Genomic DNA, 22,024 nt, shown 5'->3' on the forward strand with positions numbered 1-22,024 from the left:
TTCCCCAAACTCCATCTCCGTATTTTTCAAGCACTTAGTTGAATATTGTAAATGTCTTCAAATAACGTTCAGGCTATTAACAAAGCAGTCAGTCCTTCTCTAGCTTCCCTCCTCCCTGCTGAAGGCTGCCATTTCAGTTCTGTGAGGGAAGAACTAGCTCAAATGAAAGTTTCAGGTCTCTCTCTCCTTATTTATCCAAGCCTGATAAGATAAAGCTTAAGAAGTAAAATATTTAAGTCTCACCCAAAGTAAACATGACAATGTCCAATTCTTCTTTCCTCCTGGGGAAAAGTAAACCTATGAATCAAGCCAGGACAAGTTGCCAATTCGCCCCATGACCCAAAGGTAAATACCTCTCTTCAAACAGCAGAACAGACTATCTTCAGCATCATCTGAGGTCCCCCATCCAGAGAAAAATCCTCCCCCTGGAGCTCAGGAGAGAGAAGCCACTTTCGACGTCTACCAGAAGTCGTCTCCCAGTGTCCTTTCCTAAAGCAGTAGACACACCACCAGGTCATTATTAGAAGTTGGAGGAAGGTGCAAATTGTCTAAATTTGGCAACCTTGCTCAATTACAGCCCTGTGGTGCAGTTTTCTAGTGTATGCACATCTGGGAGCAAATCTCATTGAATTCAATAGGACTTATTTTAGGTGATTTAGCATAGGATTGCACAGCAAGTCACTTACTTAAATAATTCATGTTATTTTGATTTTATTCATACCATTAAATGGGAAAAAACCCAAACCTGTATGTCCTGCTTACCCCTGCATTTCCCTTTGATTTTTGTCTCTTTATGTCTAAATAAATATTTGATGCCAGTTTGGATTCATCAAAGGCAAAAACAGTAAGATATTTCCCCACTGCTTTTTAGAAGTGGTTATAATTCAGGGTTAAATTTTATCTTTAGATGAATATGTGCAAAGATGATATTTTGCCTCTAATGTGTATGAGATAAAGGCAGTTTTTAAATTAGAATGTTGATTAATTATGAATAGGAAATATAATGAATTTATATTTAATTATTGAATGAAACTGCAAGGGAAATCGGCAGCCTTGACATTTGATACAGATACGTTGATTATACCTTGTCTTCACCAGTGTACACACATAGAAATACATATCAATAACCTCTTCGTGGATATTCTACGGGTGCTTTTGCAGGTCCTTTGAAGACTCTTTTATCTAATGTTGAGTTTTCTGAACTTTTGAAGTATGGTTATGGTAGATTATACACATATCAAATTCCACAGAATTGTAATATTCAATTTATCCTGAAACACAAGTTTCTTCTGCTGTGAAAAGCCAGTAATACAAGTTGCGTCACTCCTGTGCATTTAACACCAGTCTCATAGAAAAATATAAATGGGGAAGAATTTCTAATCACTTACCTTTGTGTGCTTCATTTAACTGGCCAAAATCCTGTTGCTTAGCATAATAAGTCACAGCATAGAGGGCTCACCAACTCTGCATTGATTCAATGGACTCATAGCAGTGTGATTCACTGCACTAAGGAACAGGATTTTAGCTATTGTGTGTGTCTGGATGTTGTTATATATGAAAAATTTGGGCCAGAAGGAGGGGATGTGCCAATGATTGGAATGAACATTATTGTTGGTATTATTAATTATACTACACCCATTTTATTTATTTATTTATTTATTTATTTATTTATTTATTTATTTATTTATTTATTTATTTATTTATTTATTTATTTATTTATTTATTTATTTATTTTGCATTTTCAGATAGATCATTTGTATAGAATATATTTTGTGGGTAATTTGTTAGCATCTCTGCTTACATTTTGGTTCATCCTCTTGACAGAATGATTTCATATAAAACCAGAGTAATGATTGTTAGTATCTGAGTTGCTATTAGTATTCATCACAGTACATGGTCTTGTTTTAGTTTCTCTTCAGGTCTTCCCTCTCTTGTGTATTCATGTTGCATCTGTTTTCTTTGACTAACAAAGTGAAGCTTTCATTGCAACTGATGCAGCTTTGCAGAATTACTTTGAATCAACAAAAACTGCTTGAGTTTCACATTGCTTAAATTGTTTTACATGTTTTAATTGATTTTAAATTGTTCAGCATGTTTTACACTTAAGTCTTTTTACCACATCCTAACCTGAGTTCCTGTGAATGTGGAATGAATGAATGAATAAACAAACAAATAAATGTGAGAATCACCAGTTTTTGTGTGCTGGTGCTCCAGTTTTTACATATCACAATTTTACTATGCTGTACTTTAAGACTCTTTGTTTTCTCTCCTTTAAAAAGGGAGATGCCATATGAAAAGATGTCATGTATTCCTTAGTCTTTTAGTTTGGTTCAGGTATTTCTTGGTTTGCCTTCGGTATTGTGCATGTAAAGAAAAAGGAGCAGCTCATGGAAAGGAGAGGGCGTGAGGAGAGGATTGGGTTACATTAAGCTCTGAGAAGAAGGTGAAACAGAGCATTCATAAAGCCACACATGAATTTCCAAGCAAGAGTAGCTCAGTCCTTACTCCTGCAAAGTCAGATCATTTATTCTTGCTTTTCCATTTCACTCTCTCTGAGCCCACCAACAAGAAAAAGCTGCCAGGCAATGGAGCATTGCCCCTGTCCAGGGTCCTGAATCATCTTCCATCTTTTGCTCATTACATCTTAAGTCTGCAGTTTACACAGGAAATGTTGTGCCCTGTTAGTTGGCCTTATACAGATATTATCAAAACATGGATTTTTGGGACTTTTTGCATTGATGGCAGTTTTGTTAGAGTTTGGTTTTGTGTTTGTGTGTCCAAGGCCCCTTTGGTTATTCACTCTTTATTCTAATGAAATGTCCTTATTAAAACTTAAAAGAAAACCCAAGAATGTCACTCTTCAGTTTGAAAGACATTCACTATGCAGTAACAGTGAATACAAATACACGTTTAGCAATGAAATGTAGAATGAAGAGGGCAGGCTGTCAAGTTTGTTGTTTTTTACGAGAACACTGAGATACATCATCTGGAGGCTACTACAAAAGACTTACACTTAGAATGAGCGACACCTGGGTTTAAGAACTTATTTTGAGCACTAGAACTGAAGAGAGCCCACAGTTATTTCATACAAAAACAAGTTTATTACTTACTCCAACTTCTTAATTTAATTTTTACAATTTGGGGAGAAGAATCTTTCCATTCACTCTACTATTATAAACAATCCTTGCTGATCTCTCTATCATTCAAGGGAATTACCAGGAGATACAGATACAGGCCCAGATACACAATCAAATGTGTTTGTCTGTAAAAATTAATTCTTCTGGTATTTGTATGTCATATTAAATGGAAATATGTAACTAGATTCAGAGGTATGAAGCATAAACACAACTAATAAAGGGTTTCATATGCAAATATTCCATATAAGAAGGTTTTGCTAAAGAAGACACTCGGCATGATCCAGTAATGGAAATCTGCTAATGGAGTGATGGAAGCCAGTGGAACGTGAAAGGATTTCCCACTTCCCATTGCAGCCTCCTCTGCATCCCCAAACATACTGGGAAACCCTCCAGACCCAGATTTTGAAGGTGTGGTAGGGGAATAGAAACAGTTTCTGTGGTGAAGCTCATGACAGCATTGGATTTAGCTAGTGGCAGTTTCAATGAAAGGAGTATCATTACACATTTTCTTTTCTTTTAATAAAAATGCTGACAGTAACAAGAAATAATTTAATTTGCTTTAGCCTAAACAGAGATGCTGTTCTCACTTCTTATTTTACTTTTTGCTCCTTTGCTTTGGAACCCATGACTTATGAGTTAATTAAATTGGTTACAGCCATGACACCTGAGCAAGGAAATTGCCATCTTTCACAATAATCCAGTTTTTCTAAGTGACCTTTATTTAATTGCACTTTGCAGTCCAAAAGATAATGCTTTGTAGTAGGAGATCCTATTTAGTAACTGAAAAATCCTGATGAGCCATGCATCATTAATAAACAGATAAGAATGGTCTTTACTCCTGCCTGCCTTTGCTAATTGTATGCCTTTTTTTTTGGTTTCTGTCTTGCAGTTTTTGGTGAAGATCTACATGCCAGCTTATATTTTGTCAATGCATCTTTGCAAGAGGTAGTGTTCGCTAGCACCACAGGGACACTGGTGCCCTGTCCTGCCGCAGGGATCCCTCCTGTGACGCTCAGATGGTACCTAGCAACGGGCGAGGAGATCTACGATGTTCCAGGGATCCGCCACGTCCACCCTAATGGCACTCTCCAAATTTTCCCTTTCCCTCCTTCAAGCTTTAATAACTTAATCCATGATAACACTTACTATTGCACAGCTGAAAATCCTTCAGGGAAAATCAGAAGTCAGGATGTTCACATTAAGGCCGGTGAGTAGCATTCAATAATATTCTTGCTAATATCCATGTAACACACTCTTCGTAGTGAACAGCATACAGGAATGGGTTTTCCCTTGTCCAGAAATATTTGCATTATATCGATAAGCTAGACATGTGGGTGGGGTTGAGGACTGGCCAATAGTACTGTGATTTGGATGGGGGAGATAAGTGCTGGAGGAACTGATAAAAGAAAGGTAGGGCAATGCAGGAGAGCTTCGGTAGGATAAAATGTGGCCTTTCATTCTTATGATTCACACCTGCCAAAAACTTGAAAATTGATTTGTGTTTTGGTGAGAAGCAGTTAAATTATGAGAAAAGGAGTCTGCTTCTGGGATTTTTTCTTGCCTGGTATCTCTTTGTAAATAAATGATAACAAGCACAAGAGGGTAACCTGTAGACCATCTTGACTGCTGCCATTGGTATTCTCAACATTTAGGCTGCCCTTTGCTATGTAAAGCCTGGCATTTTTTCCCCTGTTGTCAGTGCAGGTACAATTTCGTGCAGCAATATCAGACCATTTTCTGGCGTTTTGAGTCAGAAGCTCAATATCCCCCCATTCACAAACCAGAGAGGTGTTTTTTTTTAAGGAGCTGAATTAAAATACAAGTAAAGTTAAACAGACAATAAATATACAATGTAAAAAATAAATAAACATAGTGTAATGTAAAAAAAACCTGGTAATACAAACATTCTAAGAGAACATTTCAAGGAAAACTTTAAAAATCAATCCACCATTTTGGGGTAGGTCTTTACCTGATGCTGAAGGGCAACAGGGATGGGAGTCCATCGTGCTTCACATTGGAATACAATCTATAACATGGAGGCAGTCTCAGAGAAGGCCCTCTCTTAAATTTTCACTGCATGGGCAGTGGTACTGAGAGAAGAAGCTCTCCTGAAGATCTTAGGAGCTGAGAATGCTAATACATGGAGATATGGATGTTCATATAGCTTGGACCCAAGCCATAACCAGCACTTTGAATTGGGCTTTTCAAGCTATTGTAGCAAGGGAGTTATATGCTTCCTGTAGCTGGAGCCAGTCAGCAGTCTGGCTGCAGCATTTGTGAACCAGCTGAAGTATCCAAACTGTCTTTCAAAAGCAGCCCACACAGAGATCCTTACAATAATCCAAATGTCATCACTAAGGGATGTGCTAGATTGGACATCTCAAGGAATTGGCAGAGCTGGTGCGCTAGTCAAGTGCACACCTGGCCATGGCTGAGATCTGTGCATCCATGATCAGGAATGAATCCAGGGACACTACCAAATTGCTGCCAGGGAGAGTGTAGCCTCAGGCAGTACAGGCAGAATCCCTGTTGTCTGATCTGACTTTCAATTGACCAGCAGGACTTTGTCTTGTCTAGATTACATGTCAAACTGTTTTCACTCGTTGTTTAGTCGTTACGTCGTGACCATCCATATAGATTTCTCAGGAGATAGATAAGGTGGTCAGGCACTCCCGTTTCTTTAAGAACTTGCCATAGTTTGTCGTGGTCCACACAGTCAAAGGCTTTTGCATAGTCAATGAAGCAGAAGTAGATATTTTTCTGGAACTCTCTGGCTTTCTCCATAATCCAGTGCATGTTAGCAATTTGGTCTCTAGTTCCTCTGCCCCTTCGAAATCCAGCTTGTACTTCTGGATGTTCTCGGTCCACATACTGCTGAAGCCTACCTTGTAGGATTTTGTGCATAACCTTACTAGCGTGTGAAAAGAGTGCAATTGTAAGGTAGTTGGAGCATTCTTTGGCACTGCCCTTCTTTGGGATTGGGATGTAGATTGATCTTTTCCAATCCTCTGGCCACTGTTGAGTTTTCCAAACTTGCTGGCATATTGAGTGTAGCACCTTAACGGTGTCATCTTTTAAGATTTTAAATAGTTCCACTGGAATGCCATCACCTCCACTAGCCTTGTTGTTAGCATGCTTTCTAAGGCCCGCTTGACTTCGCTCTCCAGGATGTGTGGCTCAAGGTCAGCAAGTACACTATCTGGGTTGTCAGGGACATCAAAATCTTTCTGGTATAATTGCTCTGTGTATTCTTGCCACCTCTTCTTGATGTCTTCTGCTTCTGTTATGTCCCTACCATTTTTGTCCTTTTTCATGTCCATCTTTGCACAAAATGTTCCTTTAATATCTCCAATTTTCTGGAACAGATCTCTTATCCAGTCCATTACTGATACATAAATTTATTTTAAAAAGCAAGAATACCTTCCTTGGAGTTTTGCAGAAAGGAGAAATAGAGTTTTGTGCTATACACATACTGGTAACACTGAACTCTAAAACTCTGGACAACCTCTCCCAGCAGTTTTATGCATGTTTATAGGATAGGGAATAAAACAGAGCCCTGAAGGCTAACATTCAAGGTGATGAACAGATGTCCCCCACACCACTTTCTTAAGATTGCCCCTCCAGGGAAGACTGGAGTCACTATAAAACAGTGCCTCCAAATCCCACCATAGAGAGATTGCCCAGAAAGATACCATGGTTGACGATACTGAAAGCTGTTGAGAGGTCCAGCAGAACAAATAGGGACAGACTCTCTCTCCAGAGAGGGAAAGAGAGATCTGAAACTTGATTGAAATGAGTCTAGATAATCCACTTCATCCAGGAATTCTTGGAGCTGAGAAACCACCATGGACTCCAGCACCTTGTCCAGAAACGAAGTATCTGAGACAGGTAGGTAATTATTCAATACACTGGAATTCAAGAAGAGTTTTTCAGTAATGGTCACTGGCACCTTGACTTGCTGCAAGGATGCTTTAACGACTCCCCTTACTCTCTGAGCCAATTGCCCTCTTCCTGCTTTTCTAAACCAGGAAGGGCAAGGGCCTACCACACATGTGATAACTTTCATCTCTTCGAGAATCCTGTCCACATCCTCAGGCTGTACAAGCTAAAACATATCCATTATAACACAACAAGCAGGGGCCAAAGTTACATCCACAGGAGCTGCATCAATTGTAGCATCCAGGTCAGAGCAGATCCAAGATATGCAGATAGAAAATTAATAGACCAATCTATATTCTTTCATGATAGTTTTTAGCACATGCATTTCCCACTTGTCTTCTGAAATGATGTAGTTCCAGCAGGCTTATTTCATATGATTCTTCCTTCTGAAAATGTAGGTTGGCCTTCCATTTATTAAAAGATGGAATATTCAGTTAGTCCTTATTTTATTTTCTGATCTGTTTTCATCCATGAAAGCAAATTTAACTGGTCACATGGCACTAAGTTGCCATTATGGTTTATTAATATTTAATATAGAATGTAAAATCAAATAAATATGTTGGCTTTGCATATATTGAAAGAATCACAAAATCCCAGTGTGCCAATAATGTGCACAGTAATAATAACTACATCTTCATCTTTGTTAACAGCAATCTCTTTTGTTTCATCTTTTTCGACTCATTCAAACAAATATTTGCGGACATTCCTGTTACAAAATTGTACTATTTTGACTGCTGTAATTTCCCCTTAATAAACTTTTGTGGGTGGGTGCACTGTTTTGTGAGGATTCTTCCATCCTGGTTTATTTATTATTTTTGCCATCTAATCTTAAAGATACAGAGGCTTGAATCAAAGGAGTCTGTGAAATGGCCTGAGGATGGACCTGACTTAGTCAGTGATTAGGATTTCCTACTCTTCGTCAGAGTAGGAAATGGAGATGGCACATAATATGGAGCCTCTAAAATGGTGTATATATAGTAGCAAAACCTGTAAAGAATCCTGTGGAAGCTTAAAGACAAAAAAAGTTTTATTTGATGTAAGCTTTCATGGACTCACTTCTCCAGCTGCAAGTAAATAATCTCAGTAGGTGGACATTTATACAGAAATATGAAAGAGCAATAGAAATGTACAATGTCTACCATGTTTGTGCTCTTAACAGTCTGTTTAATGTCATTGGGAGTTGACAGGTAAAGTCATTAAAGGTGGTCAAATATTAATGGTAGTTCTAAAAATGCGTTCAAAGTGTATTGGTGGGTGACAAGTAGATCTAAGCATAGTTAAGCAGATGGACACATGGAAGGTGGAGAAAAGTCTTTCTTTAAACTCAGTATTTAAAATTTACAGACAATTTGTCCAGGATTGAAATTAAATAGGGTGGAGGGAATGGGAATGCAAAAAGAGAGAGAAGATTGTGTAAACAATAGTCACAAAACACACAACAGTTAGGTAGTACTGCAGAAAAACCTGCATAGATTGGTTGATTGTCACATGCAGAGAGAGAAAAAACAGTCCTAAGTCCCTGTTTAAGATAAGAGAAATAGAGCTGAACCTCTGGGTGTGTTCTAATTCAGCATTTCCCCCTTTGGAATTTGTGAAGTTTTGTTGTTGTTCAGAGATGACCATCTTGATTCCAGAGAAAGAAACTGAAATGTTCTGCCTGTGGTTTTTAGTATTACTTTTCTTAACATCAGATTTGCTTATTGACTGTCCTATGTAAAATGTTGTGCATAATTGCTGGCAAAGTTGTCCAAGGAATGGCGGATGTTTTTTTTTTACCTTCTTATGTGCTTTTACATTGTTTTAGAAAAAAAAATTAGTTCATTTTTATGATATGTTTACTTGCGTTTTCATCTTATAAATTAGTAGAATTTTTATTTGTTTGTTTTTTAAATGTTTTCTAAGAGAGGCCTGAGTTCTTTTATTAGAAGAAAGACATGTTATAAAATGAATGAATGAATGAATGAATGAATGAATGAATGAATGAATGAATGAATGAATGAGTGGTACTCATAGCTATAGCAGGCATCTGAGAACCCAGTGTGGATTCAAAATAATCCCTAAACTATGAACCCAAACCTTTAGATAGAAGTGTGAACTCACCCAGAACAGGCTGTACTTCCAACCTAGGATTGGACTGTATATTGAACACCAGAATATCTTCCTTGTCAAGATGGAATCTCACCTTGTTAGCCTATATCTAATCCATTACTGTGGCAACAGTTCAGAACTTCCGCTACCATATTGGAACCAGGTGAAAAAGAGGTTTTTTTACCTGGTTTAGACCACCTTTTAAGCCCCAAATGTCTCCTCCCAGTGACTTCATGTTAAAAATTAAGGGGGCTAAAATAGAATGCTGTAGATAGAGCCTCTGAGTGTCCAGTGTAGCCTTCTTGGAACATTCACTCAAACAGGATCTGAACTACTAACCTAATATCCAAGAAGGGTATCATGGTTGATGGTGCCAGTCATTAATAAGATCCTGCCAAACCAAGAGGAGTAAACTCCCCCATTTGGTTCCTTGTGTCTGAATCTAGTTTGGAAAGCTATTATTGTCCATGAAAACGTACACCAAATAAAATGTTTTGGTCTTTAAATTTCTTCAGTTATGGTAGCTTGGATTTAACACAACTTGCTTTAGGACCTTACTTTAAGAAAAGATAGTTTGGAGATTGGCCTGTAATTATCACAGAATTTATTGATGATTCTTCAACAATGGTCTCACAAATGTTAATTTTACAGGGGCATACTCCTCCTTTCAGAAACTCCCCTATCCTCAATTGGACAGTCTCCTCCCATCTTGTCAACCAAGGTGGACGTGTTTGCAATAAGCAAATCGTTGCCCTCACTCCACCAAATAGTACATCCTTATCTTCAGAACAACTAAGATGAAATTCATCCATCAGAATTACAGAAGCAGATGTAAAAATATTATGGCACCTTTCCTAGTGTGGCAAAATATTTCGCATCATATTGCGGCACTTTTTAATAGTTCTAGGATGCATATCAACTCTTCCATCTAATTATCTATGCTCTGGGTTAATACAGTTTTGCAATGTCCATTTGAAGAGAAATGTACCAAAATTTGATTCTATTGTAGGTTTTTATCTTGGAAAAATTAGACTAAGTGGTGTGTGACAGTCAAAGGACCAGTAAGCCTAACTTTGTTTCTTGTTGTATTTGATCCTACTTGAAGCAGGAAAAATGAACATCCTTACTGTGTTTCAGTAGAGTGATGCATTTATGTGAGTGTTCACTGTTTGGCTGGTGCCTAATGTTTCTCTTGCCTAACTCTCTTAATTTTATTTTTTCTTTAGTTTTACGGGAACCATATACAGTCCGTGTGGAGGACCAGAAAGCCATGAGAGGCAATGTAGCGGTCTTCAAGTGCATTATCCCCTCCTCTGTGGAGGCATACATCACTGTTGTCTCATGGGAGAAAGACACAGTCTCACTCGTCTCAGGTAGGCTTGACTTGGTCTGTAGACTGCTCCAGCATCTCATTTTATCTCTGAATGTGATCTTTCCTTGCAGCTGAAGGCGGGTAGATGGTGTTCTGTCTTTTACATTGGGGATAATTTATTTAATTGAAGCTCCTGTGTGATTGGAGTGACACGACATGTTCAGGAAGATTTGATGTACTTTGCAAATCTGGATTTGATTTAATTTATGTTTTGTTGTGTGCTTGTCAAGGAAGACTTATTTCTTCTAGTCAGTACTTTCAGTATGATAATAGTGAGGTTGTTTCTCATAAGGAAAGGTTAGGCATAATTCACCTAAAATTCCTTCGCCATTTTCTGCTAATCTACCGTATTGTATTTCTTGTGGGATCTGTGCTTGGACTGCTGAACCTGAAATCTATACAATCATTTATTAAGTGGCAATTTATCACAAAGTCAGTGTAATCATTGAGTAACTGCTACCTTGTGGTCTGGTACCAATGAAAAGTGTGTAGAGATGATCCTATTCACATGATGGGAGTAGGCCTGCAAGTTCTTTTCACACAACTGAATTTCTTCCTCCCAGCATATGTTATTGGGATGTTCACATGAACACACACAAGTTAAGTACATTTGGAATGTGAGCATGTTGATATCTTTTAATTGGATTGAGACTTTTTATGTGTAAGTTTTTAAAAAAATAATGTTTGTAAAAAATGAGTTGAATTTGGTTACTTATAATTGATTTGGTTTAAATAAAACATGTAGCTACCCTTATTTCATGTTGCCGATATTAACAAATAATATTAAGAATTCTTTACAAGCAGAAGCTCTTAATATAAATATATGTTTTAAAACTCTTCAGTTAAAGATGGCCAGAATCCTATCTGGGATTTACTGTGGTGTTTGTGTAACTGCTTCTAATAGTTGGTCACACAACAATTTGTGAGACCTATATGTGACTAGGAATGTGAGTGGCAAGTTATTAATTAATTAAGTCACAGTTCATTGCTGTAGTTTACACATTTACACTCATATCAGCATTAATCGTCAGTAGGATGTTGGTCATTATGTATCAAATAATTTATGTTGTGTAAGATGAACATATTCATCCATGCTACTATTATATCATGAAAAGAGCTGCCTTACTTTGTCAGCTGAAAAAATGTAAATGGATAGTTGAAAATGTGCTGTATTCATAGTAGAATGTACATTTCACAATATTTTGACTACAGTATATAAAATAGACTCTTCTAAGAAATAGTCTACATTAGGAACTTATATTTTCTTATAAATGGTAACAGCTAGGAATTTATGACAGTGTTGTGAAGCATCCATTGGATAATTTGTGAAAGTCAATATATAATTTGTTATTTAACAATAAATTGAAGAGTTGAAACTTATGTTTATATGTGGACAGATATCTGTTGACTTTTGCAATAAGGAGGGAAGTAACAAAATTAAAATGTTGAATGCTGTAGTCTGAATTACACTTTGTAGTTGATTTTTCTGTTGATGAATTTATTTATTATTTTCATGTACATGCTGCCCTTTTCTCCAAAGAGACACATGTCTACTAATGGTAGACATGGTCATAATTTAAGCAGAAAAGTCAGAATGTCTCACAACATAAGCCGGAAATTGTACAAGTGGCATGTGTGTGTGTTGCATGATGAGACATGGAAGATTTGTGCAAAGTCAGTTGTGTGGCTGAGGGCAAAACAAATTGCTACCAAAAAGCAAAACCAACTTGGGTAGTTGCCTTTACAAACATGGTATATTGTAATAGGATTTTAGCTTAACATATGTACTAACAAATGAAATGTAATCCACATGCATAGATGTACAGTGGTGCCTCTCTTCACGAGGATAATTCATTCTATTAAAATTGCTGTTAAGTGAAATCCTCGTCAAGCAAAATGAAAAAGCCCATTGAAATGCATCGAAAACCGTTTCAGTGTGTTCCAGTGGGCGAAATACCTCAGCGTCCAGCGAAGATCCTTCATAGGGTGGCCATTTTCTGGTGCCTGTAATGCGAGGAAACCATCCTAAAGCACAGCGGGGAGCCATTTTGCACAGTGGGTGGCCATTTTGAAACCCGATGATCAGCTGTTTTTGATCGTCGTTAAGCGAAAAATTGGTTCCCGAAGCAGGGAACCCATAGTTGTAAAACGGAAAAACCCCATTCAATCATTGTTTAGCGATCACAAAAAACTAATTGTCAAGTGATTTCCTCATCTAACGAGGTAATCATCAAGCGAAGCACCATTGTATGTGTATGGCTGATACCTACAAATGCCTGTAATGAATCTTCGTGCCTCAAGTTCTATAACTTGCATAGTTGTGTTTGTTCTGAAATGGGGAATGCTACCTTCTGTTATGTCAAAAGCATTATACTCATTTAAAAGATCAATTATAAAAATATTCTGTTTTCAAGCTTTTGAAGTCATCATTGCAGTTTGAAGGAGGCATGTGCCACATTTTCATTTTTTCGATGGACATTTTCAGGGATAAAGAACAATTCCATGTCCTCAGATCCTCCCCCCCCCCAAGTAAATGCAACATCTTGGCTATGTGGATGTGTAGGAAGTTCCCTAATACTCCGAGGACCCAATCAATGCATACAGCCTGAGTGTGCTTTGTTGTGTAAAAAGAATATGACAGATGCTGGATGTGAAATGTGTTGTATATCTGAAAGAACATCATAACACAAATGGTGAAGCAACGTAATGATGCCACAACTAAAAAATGAATAACACATAATAACTGGTAAAGTGGTGTTGATGGGACTTGCACCATTGGGGGGTATCATGAAATATCCCCTTTATTTCATTTTGTGACCTTATGACAGCCTCTGAAAGATGAAAGATTTTGGATTCTGAAAGAGACTTATCAAAATTTACAGATTTCTTACAGATTTCCTATTTCAGATTACCCTGCTTTTTTTGCCTTTTATTGTATTGATTTTTGGAGGGGCCTTTCCCTATTTCCTTTATTATTGCTTGGAGTTCCTATATACATGCTCTGATGGACTCAAGAGATCAAAATACTAGGATTGAGAGCTCTCTCCTTTACTGTATATTTTGGGGGTTGGGTTGGGAGGATTTGTTGTTACCCACTTTTGGAGTGAATGATTGCCTGTTGCTTTGTGCCTGCTTTTTTTGGTGGGGGTGGGTTTGAGGGTTCTATGGGGCTTAATTGTCTCTAGAATGGGAACAAAAAAAGTTCTAAAAAATTTGGGCATTTATGGGTTTACCCAAAAGGACCTGTACCCAAAGGGATCTGAAACTGAAAGAGAAGCCCCCTGAAATACCTTGAAATGAAAGCAATATGAACATTTATCCCTTTCACATCCCTAGTGGTGATGATGGTGGATGCTTATCAAGCAGTCACAATTTTAAAAAATGGTAACTTATACAGTATATGAAAATCTTGTTGGCGCATAGAGTAGGTCCCTCAAAATAATTTAAATTATTCAAGATTAACATGTCACTGAATATATTTGTGCAACCTCTATGCTCTGCTGTACTTGTTCTGTGTCTAAGTCTGGAACTAAACCATTCATCCCATTGTCAAATAGTCTAAGTAGTACACCTTCAGGAGTGTATGATCCAAAGTGTTTTATATGCATTATAGAAGCATTTAAATAAATAAGTATAGTCACTCAATGTATTTGTGAAGGCTTTCACGGCCAGGATCTAATGGTTGTTGTGGGTTTTTCAGGTTCTTTGGCCGTGTTCTGAAGGTTGTTCTTCCTAACGTTTCGCCAGTCTCTGTGGCCGGTATCTTCAGAAGATGCCGGCCACAGAGACTGGTGAAACATTAGGAAGAACAACCTTCAGAACACGGCCAAAGAGCCTGAAAAACCCACAACAACCATAATATAGTCACCTTCCTCAAATCCCAGTTAAATTTGTGGTGTTAAAATGGTGTACAACTGCATTTTTTTCAACCCATGCTGCTAAATCAATTCTTAGAATCATTGTTTTAAACCAATACTATTTTTCTTCAACAGTAATTTTATAAAAATTAGAGATGGCCATTGATTGCATTCCATTTAACTAATGGAATACAACAGTAGTAAAAATAAATGTTATTACATGCTTGTACAAATGAAGCATTCAATACTTTTCTAAAGAATTTGTTTTTCTGAATTAAACGTTTGGTCCACCCTGCTGTCATTCTGAACAGCGTGGAAAAAAATAATAATCCAAGGAATGGATTGAACCATTGTAGCCTGGGAGTCATTCTAGAAGGCATTCAAAACTGAGAATCACAATCTAATCTATCAAATCACTCATGATAATGAAATCATCAAAATAATCTTTATCAGACCTTGAAACTGATTTATTAAAAATTAATTTGTTCCCTCCAATTCATTAAAAAATGCAATGCTTGTGAACTGTTATTTTAATTGTAAGAAACAGTGATGATAACAGCTTGAACAGTGATGATCATTTGACATAATACTTTTGGGAAGGTAATTTGGGGTTTATGTTTACTCAATTTTGCTAATTTTAATTGAGCTTCTAAAAATAATGTATTACTGACATGTTGTTAAGAATTAATGTGACTCAAGTAATGTAAATTAACTTTACAATTTGTACTAAAATCGGTCCTGCAGAAATTTTACAGGAACCCTTCTCCAGAAATAAGGACAATGCTCATTTTGCAAGCCTGAGCTTGTGTCCATACCCAACATTGAACTTTGACTCCCAGTCTACTATCCTCTCTTTGATATGGCAAGATTCAAAGGTTCATATGGAGTGCTGGCACTAGAAGGGCATCACCATCCATTCCAACCAATAATTTGATTGAGACATCTGAATGAGAGATACATGTGAAGCTGCTTCTCACTGAAGTGAGGGAGATTGTCTAGTTCATAGAACAATGATGTTGGAAGGGGCCCATAAAGCCATCAAGTCCAAATCTCCGTTCAATACTTCTGTAGCAACACCATATAAATCTAATGCACAACTCTGCATGATTCTTTAGCTCGTGTGAGGTAGGTAGATTAGAAAACAATGCCTACAAAACCAATCATCATTTTATAAAAGGGTGATGATGATGATGATGATGATGATGATGATGATGATGATGATGATGATGATGATGATGATGATGATGATGATGATGATGATGATGATGATGGTGGTGGTGGTGGTGGTGGTGGTGGTGGTGGTGGTGATGCACTGTCAGGATGCTTGTGGCTCATGGAAACCTTTGTCAGAGTTTACTAGGCACAGACTACTCAGAAGTGGTTTACTATTCCTTTCTTTTGAGCACAGTTTTGGGATGTCCAGATTGTCCAAGGCTGAAAGCTTTGGGTTTTCTTCTAGGAATCACACTATGGAATTAAATTCCTGACCCTTGGCTCTACAGTATTCCAACTCACTGAGCTATCCAGCTACATAATAGATTATAAATCAAGCTACAAAAATCATCTTTCTGTGTATATTAGTTGCAAAATATGGCATTTAAATTATACTGTTGAGGTGAAATTACTCAGAAAAAGTTATATAAAACAGTAACATTTACTTGTAAGTAGAGATGGGCATGAATTTTAAAAAAATCGCCATTTTCCCCACAAAATCACTAATTCATCAATTTGTATTCATATGAATCAGTGCCCTCAATAAATACGAATCAATGAATTTTTGGTTTTTTTTTCATTCATCAAGTTGTTTGGCTATAAAACAGTTCCTCTCATGTACCTAGAAAGACCAAAATCACAGAGAAGCTTCCTTTGACTCTCCTCTACAATCCCTCAAAGTTTGGTGAAGATTGAATTTTCCCAAGCCAGCTGCTAAAGAGAACTTTCCTGGGAGGGGGGGACCCACTTTGTAGGTGTATAACTTGTACATCTGAAACCCAATCTTCACCAAATTTCTGAAGGGATTGTAAAGGAGAGTTGGGGCGCAAGCTTCTCTGTAGTTTCTCTAGCTACGTGGGGGGCATTTTATAGGGTTTTAAAGTATGGATTCATTGATTCATCAGAAAAAAATCATTAATTTGTGATTCATCAGCCTTGATGAATCATGAATCAAAATGAATCACAATTTTTCTGATTGGTGCCCATCTCTAACTGTAAGTTGATGGTAAAGCAGGAAGGTGTTGTTTTCATCTATAAAGTGTTTATATTGACATTTTATTAGCAAATTAATACTGGTAGTTTTGAAATAGATACAGTGGACCCTTGACTTACAGATGGCTCAACTTACAGACTTTTCGAGTTACAGACTTCTCCGGCTGCAAAATTTAGGTTTGACTTACAACCGGACAATCGACCTACAGACCAGAAAAAAACCAAAATTGAACAAAAATGGAACAAAAACAGCCGGTTACATGTTAATCAGTTTTCAATGCATTGTAGGTCAATGGAGCCTTGACCTACAGACTTTTCGACCTGCAGCCACCATTCCAATATGAATTAATTCTGTAAGTAGAGGGTCCACTATATATGTGGTTTCCACGATAATTCCTTTCATTTGTGTCCATAATAAATTCCATAATAGTAAAACCTTGTACTCAGAATATTATTGTGTATTAATTGACTTTGAAGTCCGTATCTCTGCTGTCAGTCAATCACACTGTTCCTCAGTGTTGTCAAGAAACTGATGGCAAAAGATATAGAGCTTTGGTTTTAAAACACTGCAAAAGTTGTGGTTTTTTAGTAAGAATCTGCAGCATTGTGATGGTTATAGGAAGAATGGTGTTATTGGCATGAGTTGATTAAAAGTGACAAATTGTCATATTGATTCTGCCATGAGAAAACAAGACATCTCCAAATGGCAACCTGTATTAAAACAGCAGCCCCAAAGACAACTAGTGTGATCAGAACAATGGCTAATAGGCAACATGTGCTGATGGAACCACTTTCATCAGGAGCATAACTCGATGATCAGTCCCTGCAACCTTCCAGACATACCCCAAAGCCAGTAAACCATCTGGGGCTGGTATCTGCTACTAACAAGGGCTGCACAGGGGAGACAAAGAAAGCTGCATCACACTGCCATTGCAGCACCTGTGCAATATTGGGCTGAACTCACAAAAAAAATCCCTCTGGCTCAGACCAAAATCTTATTTAATTCAGCATCCTGTTCTGCACAGGGGCCAGTTGGATGCCTATGGGAAGCCCATGTGTAGAACATTAGGGCAATAGCACTCTCTCACTGTTGTCTCATCAGGGCTGGCTTTTAGGGATGCTCTGTAATATTGACAGGTTTTATGGCTGTGTTCTAACAGGAATGCAGGCTTAAATGCAATTACAGTGGACCCTCGACTTACAGACGGCTCGACTTACAGACTTTTCGAGTTACAGACTTCTCTGGCCGCAAAATTTAGGTTCGACTTGCAGCCAGAGAATCGACCTACAGACCAGAAAAAAAAAACCAAAATCGAACAAAAATGGAACAAAAACGGCCAGTTACGGGATTAATCGGTTTTCAATGCATTGTAGGTCAATGGAGACCCGACCTACAAACTTTTCTACCTGCAGCCACCGTTCCAATACAGATTAATTCCGTAAGTAGAGGGTCCACTATAATTCATTAAACTGCTCCCATGGAGGAAATTTGAAATTTATCAATCACATTTAGAAACTGGGCCTATTTGTGTTCTGGCTCCAGACTGGGTTTCTTTAACTTTTTTTGTGTTTGTACAGTTTGGGAACAATTAATATATAACAACAAAGGTTCATATGTAAATTAATGTGAAATTCTATATTTCCAGTTATTTCTACTAACTTACCGTAATCTGTTTAGCTGCTTCTGAAAAGCACTGAAAGGATACACCACACACTTCTCACAACAATTATGCAAGCAGATGGTGAAAGTTAAAATACATGGTGGTGAAAAGTGTTTAATCACATTTTTTTCTAAATGTAAACCTCTTGAACAATGTGATTTAATAATTTAGGGGGTAATTATGGTATGTATTAGCAACAACTGCTGACTAAGGTGTCTAAACGGCTTTGAATTTTCTGGTACTGTTTCTTGTCTGTCCTCTGACATTAATCCCTGTTGTTTTGCTATTTCATTATTATTTTGTCCTGGCAAGACTGCTTGTAATACACAGATAGGGGGTAAAAGAGAGAGAGAGAGAGAGAGAGAGAGAGAGAGAGAGAGAGAGAGAGAGAGGGAAGTGTTAATTGATTCCTGCTTCATTATGGGATAAATAATTAACAAAAAACTACGCCCCAGAGTCGGACACGACTGTACTAAATGTCAATGGGAACCTTTACATTGCACATATACCCACATACACACTTGTGAGTGTACATTAATAAAATGCTTATATAAATTTACAAACACATTCAATAATTTAGTGATATGCATTTTTAAGATACCTTTTCTCTACTTCTTTTCTGTAATCTTTAAAACAAAATGTGTATGTTTTCATCGGGCACTCACATGCTATTAACATTCTAGTAGAAATGTTTACTGGAAGATGATGCCAGCATTTTGGCTGTCACAGGAATGTGATCCATACAGACCTGTCAACAAAAGCAGGTCAGCAGGATTGAGCAAAGGGAAAAAAAATCAATGATTCTTTGAATTAATCATGCGGCTGCCAGAGAGGATTATGGGTGCATGAAATGAAGCATTGTAGGTATACTTAGCAACAGCACCTACTGCTTTTTCATTTTCAATATCTGTTCAAGTTTGCCTCTTGCTTTTTAATCTTCCTTCATTCTCCCATCTTTTAATGTGGACAAGCTACATGTCCACCTAAAATTCTGCGCTGAGACATCATGCAAATAGCCAACATGCGTTCCAGAATTGGGGAATTAATCGCCTTCCTCGAAAGTGCTGTTTTTCTTGGCATTTGAATTTTTGTATAACGGCTGTGAATTAATAGAGGGGGACGGGGTTTATCTTCCTTTAACCTCAATAGATAATGGCACATTCTGTGCAGTGAATTGAACTGAAACAATTAATGCTTCGTTGCACAAGTGTTAAAAATTCATGGGTTTGCTGTGGATGTCTCAGGTGAGCTCCTACCCTAGCATCTAATTGAGCACTTCTGCAGAAGTGCAGTGGGATATGTGCTTTGACCCCTTCTGAGAAAAGGGAAAAAATTCTACACCTGTGTATTTGTGTTGACCTAGCTTCTTTGTCTGCTTGCTCTCCTCCCGGCTGTACTTTACAGGTAGCTACGTGTGCTCCGGCCTCTCATGACTCAGTGAAGAGAGCTGGAATGGTTGCTTCGTAAACATGTACAGAAATCAGAAGTGGAATGCATTTGAAGACATGAAAGGAAACTGGAAAACAGGACAGACAGGATAAGGTTTTTTAGTAATAGATTTGATAATTTTGAGGGAAGAAAGAACGTTTACCAGGGCCTTTTCTGCACTGGTTTGCATTTTGTTTTCCAAGGTGTTGAATGATATTTCTCTAGGGCAAATGGGTGAAACCCCCCCCCCTTTTCATTGCTGCGCTCATGTGATGCCCAATCCTCCGCCATGGGACTATAGATCTGCGTACAGTAATAGGGGGAGGTGAAGGAGACCTGGTGCTGACAGGGAGGCTGGGCAGGATAGAATTTCTCTATATTTATGGAAAACACCCCTTTGCTGAAAGACAAGGATGCTTATGCTCACAAACACATGTTTTTCAAAGAAAATGGATTTGAGGGAAAGACAAAATTCTTGAAATGGTACATCACATTTGCAAGGAAACCTTGCCCTCTTTTCAGTATTTCCCCATTTTCAAACTTGAGCCTGGATGTGGCAGAGCAGAGAGGTATTGCTACAGTACTGGAAAGCTGTCATGAAAAACTGCTGTTCTGGATGCCACTCTAAAACTAGCTGCAACCTCATTTCTTGCTCTCTCATTTTAGAAGAATTTTTCCTTGTTTAGACAGCAACAGCTTTAGGCAAAGAAGAGAAGGATAAAAAAATGTGGTGGAATATGAAAGCTTTGCAGCTGCCGTTATTGTGGGTTGGGTAACACGTACAACTGAGAAGATTAATGCTCCTTTGCATGCATCCTAGAGGCCATCTACTGTCGAGAGAGGCAGGGAGTGAGAAAGAGGGAAAGAGATTACACTGCAGTCTCTCTTCCCCCTAACAAATGCGCATTCTATGTTTTCAGATGTCGAAAGTTGTCATGTACAACTAGAAGAAGGTCACTTTTAGCTCTTCACCTAGGGATAAAATCTGACTGTATTCCATTTGGGAATGGCCTAGTACTTGATGTCTGCTTTCACTATGCATTCAATTTTATTTTCCTCTTTTATCCATGGGCTTTTAAAACAAATAGATAGTGATGTGCTATTTCTGGAAGGTCAGGGCTACCCAGTTCAGGGATTCTGTATTTTGGTGGAGAAAACAAAGTTGACTTGCATCATTTTTCTTTCGGATAATGCAGCAAATGATATGTCTTTGTCTCTGTCTCTGTCTCTGTCTCTGTCTCTGTCTCTGTCTCTCTCTCTCTCTCTGTGTATGCACTCTTTATATGATTTCTCTAAAGGGTGGTGCCGCCATTGCTGACAAGCTTTAGAAAAGATACATGGATTCAGGGAATGTATTTTAATGTCAGGTTCTGAATTACAGAGTTGTATACCAGCTTTCCGTGTCTGGTTGGGAAAGGCACAAAAGTAGGAAAAGTGATTGTTTATGTTACAGTTTCCACAAGGCAGCCCACTCTGTAGTACTGCTTGATTTTACAGATGAAAAATCCTAGAATCCTCACTCCATCATGACCGCTAGGCACAACGGGGCAGAAGATTCTGCGAAAGCTTAAGTCCACAGGTGAAGATCAAGGCAATTATGTTGAGTAAGTAAAACTTGTAATGGGAAAAGTACCTTCTCAGGACAATTATTCTCACCAAAGGAAATTCTGTGCAGACCTCTGACAAATAGAAAACGGAGGTAATTGAGGCTTCCTTAGCTGCCCACATGCTGGCTATTGCCTTGAAGTAATCAATATCTGGAATTCCATGTAATTCTTTGGAGATATTTTGAATATATAATGACATTAAGCGCCTTGCTTTCGGACACTAATGACAGTTTTCGACATACATTTGATTACAATTTAATGAAGGTCATTGAAGCCAGGAGAGGAAACCCAAAACTAGCACATTTTTATCAATACTGCTACAGTTCCTTGGAATAACAACTAGACCAATTTGGAATTAAGTGTTGTTCTTTTACTTAATAACAAACCACTTCTTTCTCAAAGTTATGGTGTTCAAGGGCATGATGTCTTGTGAGCCAGTTAATAGGCATCCAGAGGCATTTGCAGATATGTACAAGCTTATAATAAACCCTTCAAACTGGAGAGTTGTGTATTATTTTATTTAGCTGTAGTTTGGCCTTAACCTTCAAAAGTTGGTGAGATGAAATTCATTTATTATTCATTTTGGCACCTAGTAACTGGCTGATGAAAACATGATAAGTAGATCCAGAACATCTCTCTTCAGGTCTATAATTAAGGAAGGTGAAAACCAGAATTCACTCCATCACAAAATGTAAGTGAACAATGAAAGCATATGAAAAGGAAATTAGCC

At 37.8% G+C, this 22,024-nt stretch overlaps 1 protein-coding gene across 6 annotated transcripts in view; it reads left to right on the forward strand.

Annotated features, from left to right (window-relative positions):
• The window catches only part of DSCAM (DS cell adhesion molecule), a 427,910-nt gene that overhangs the window by 83,428 nt on the left and 322,458 nt on the right, over window positions 1–22,024 (forward strand). For all 6 annotated transcript variants that reach the window (XR_013543612.1, XR_013543613.1, XR_013543614.1 and 3 more), the window contains exons 2-3: window positions 4,027–4,344; window positions 10,391–10,537. Coding sequence is in view for 3 of the 6 variants with exons in the window: in XM_072994153.2 (XP_072850254.1) it covers window positions 4,027–4,344; window positions 10,391–10,537 (465 nt within the window). In the remaining 3 variants the exon portion in view is untranslated. The remainder of the gene's footprint in view (window positions 1–4,026; window positions 4,345–10,390; window positions 10,538–22,024) is intronic.

This window comes from Pogona vitticeps, chromosome 3, assembly GCF_051106095.1.
Source record: "Pogona vitticeps strain Pit_001003342236 chromosome 3, PviZW2.1, whole genome shotgun sequence".
Lineage (NCBI taxonomy): Eukaryota > Metazoa > Chordata > Lepidosauria > Squamata > Agamidae > Pogona > Pogona vitticeps.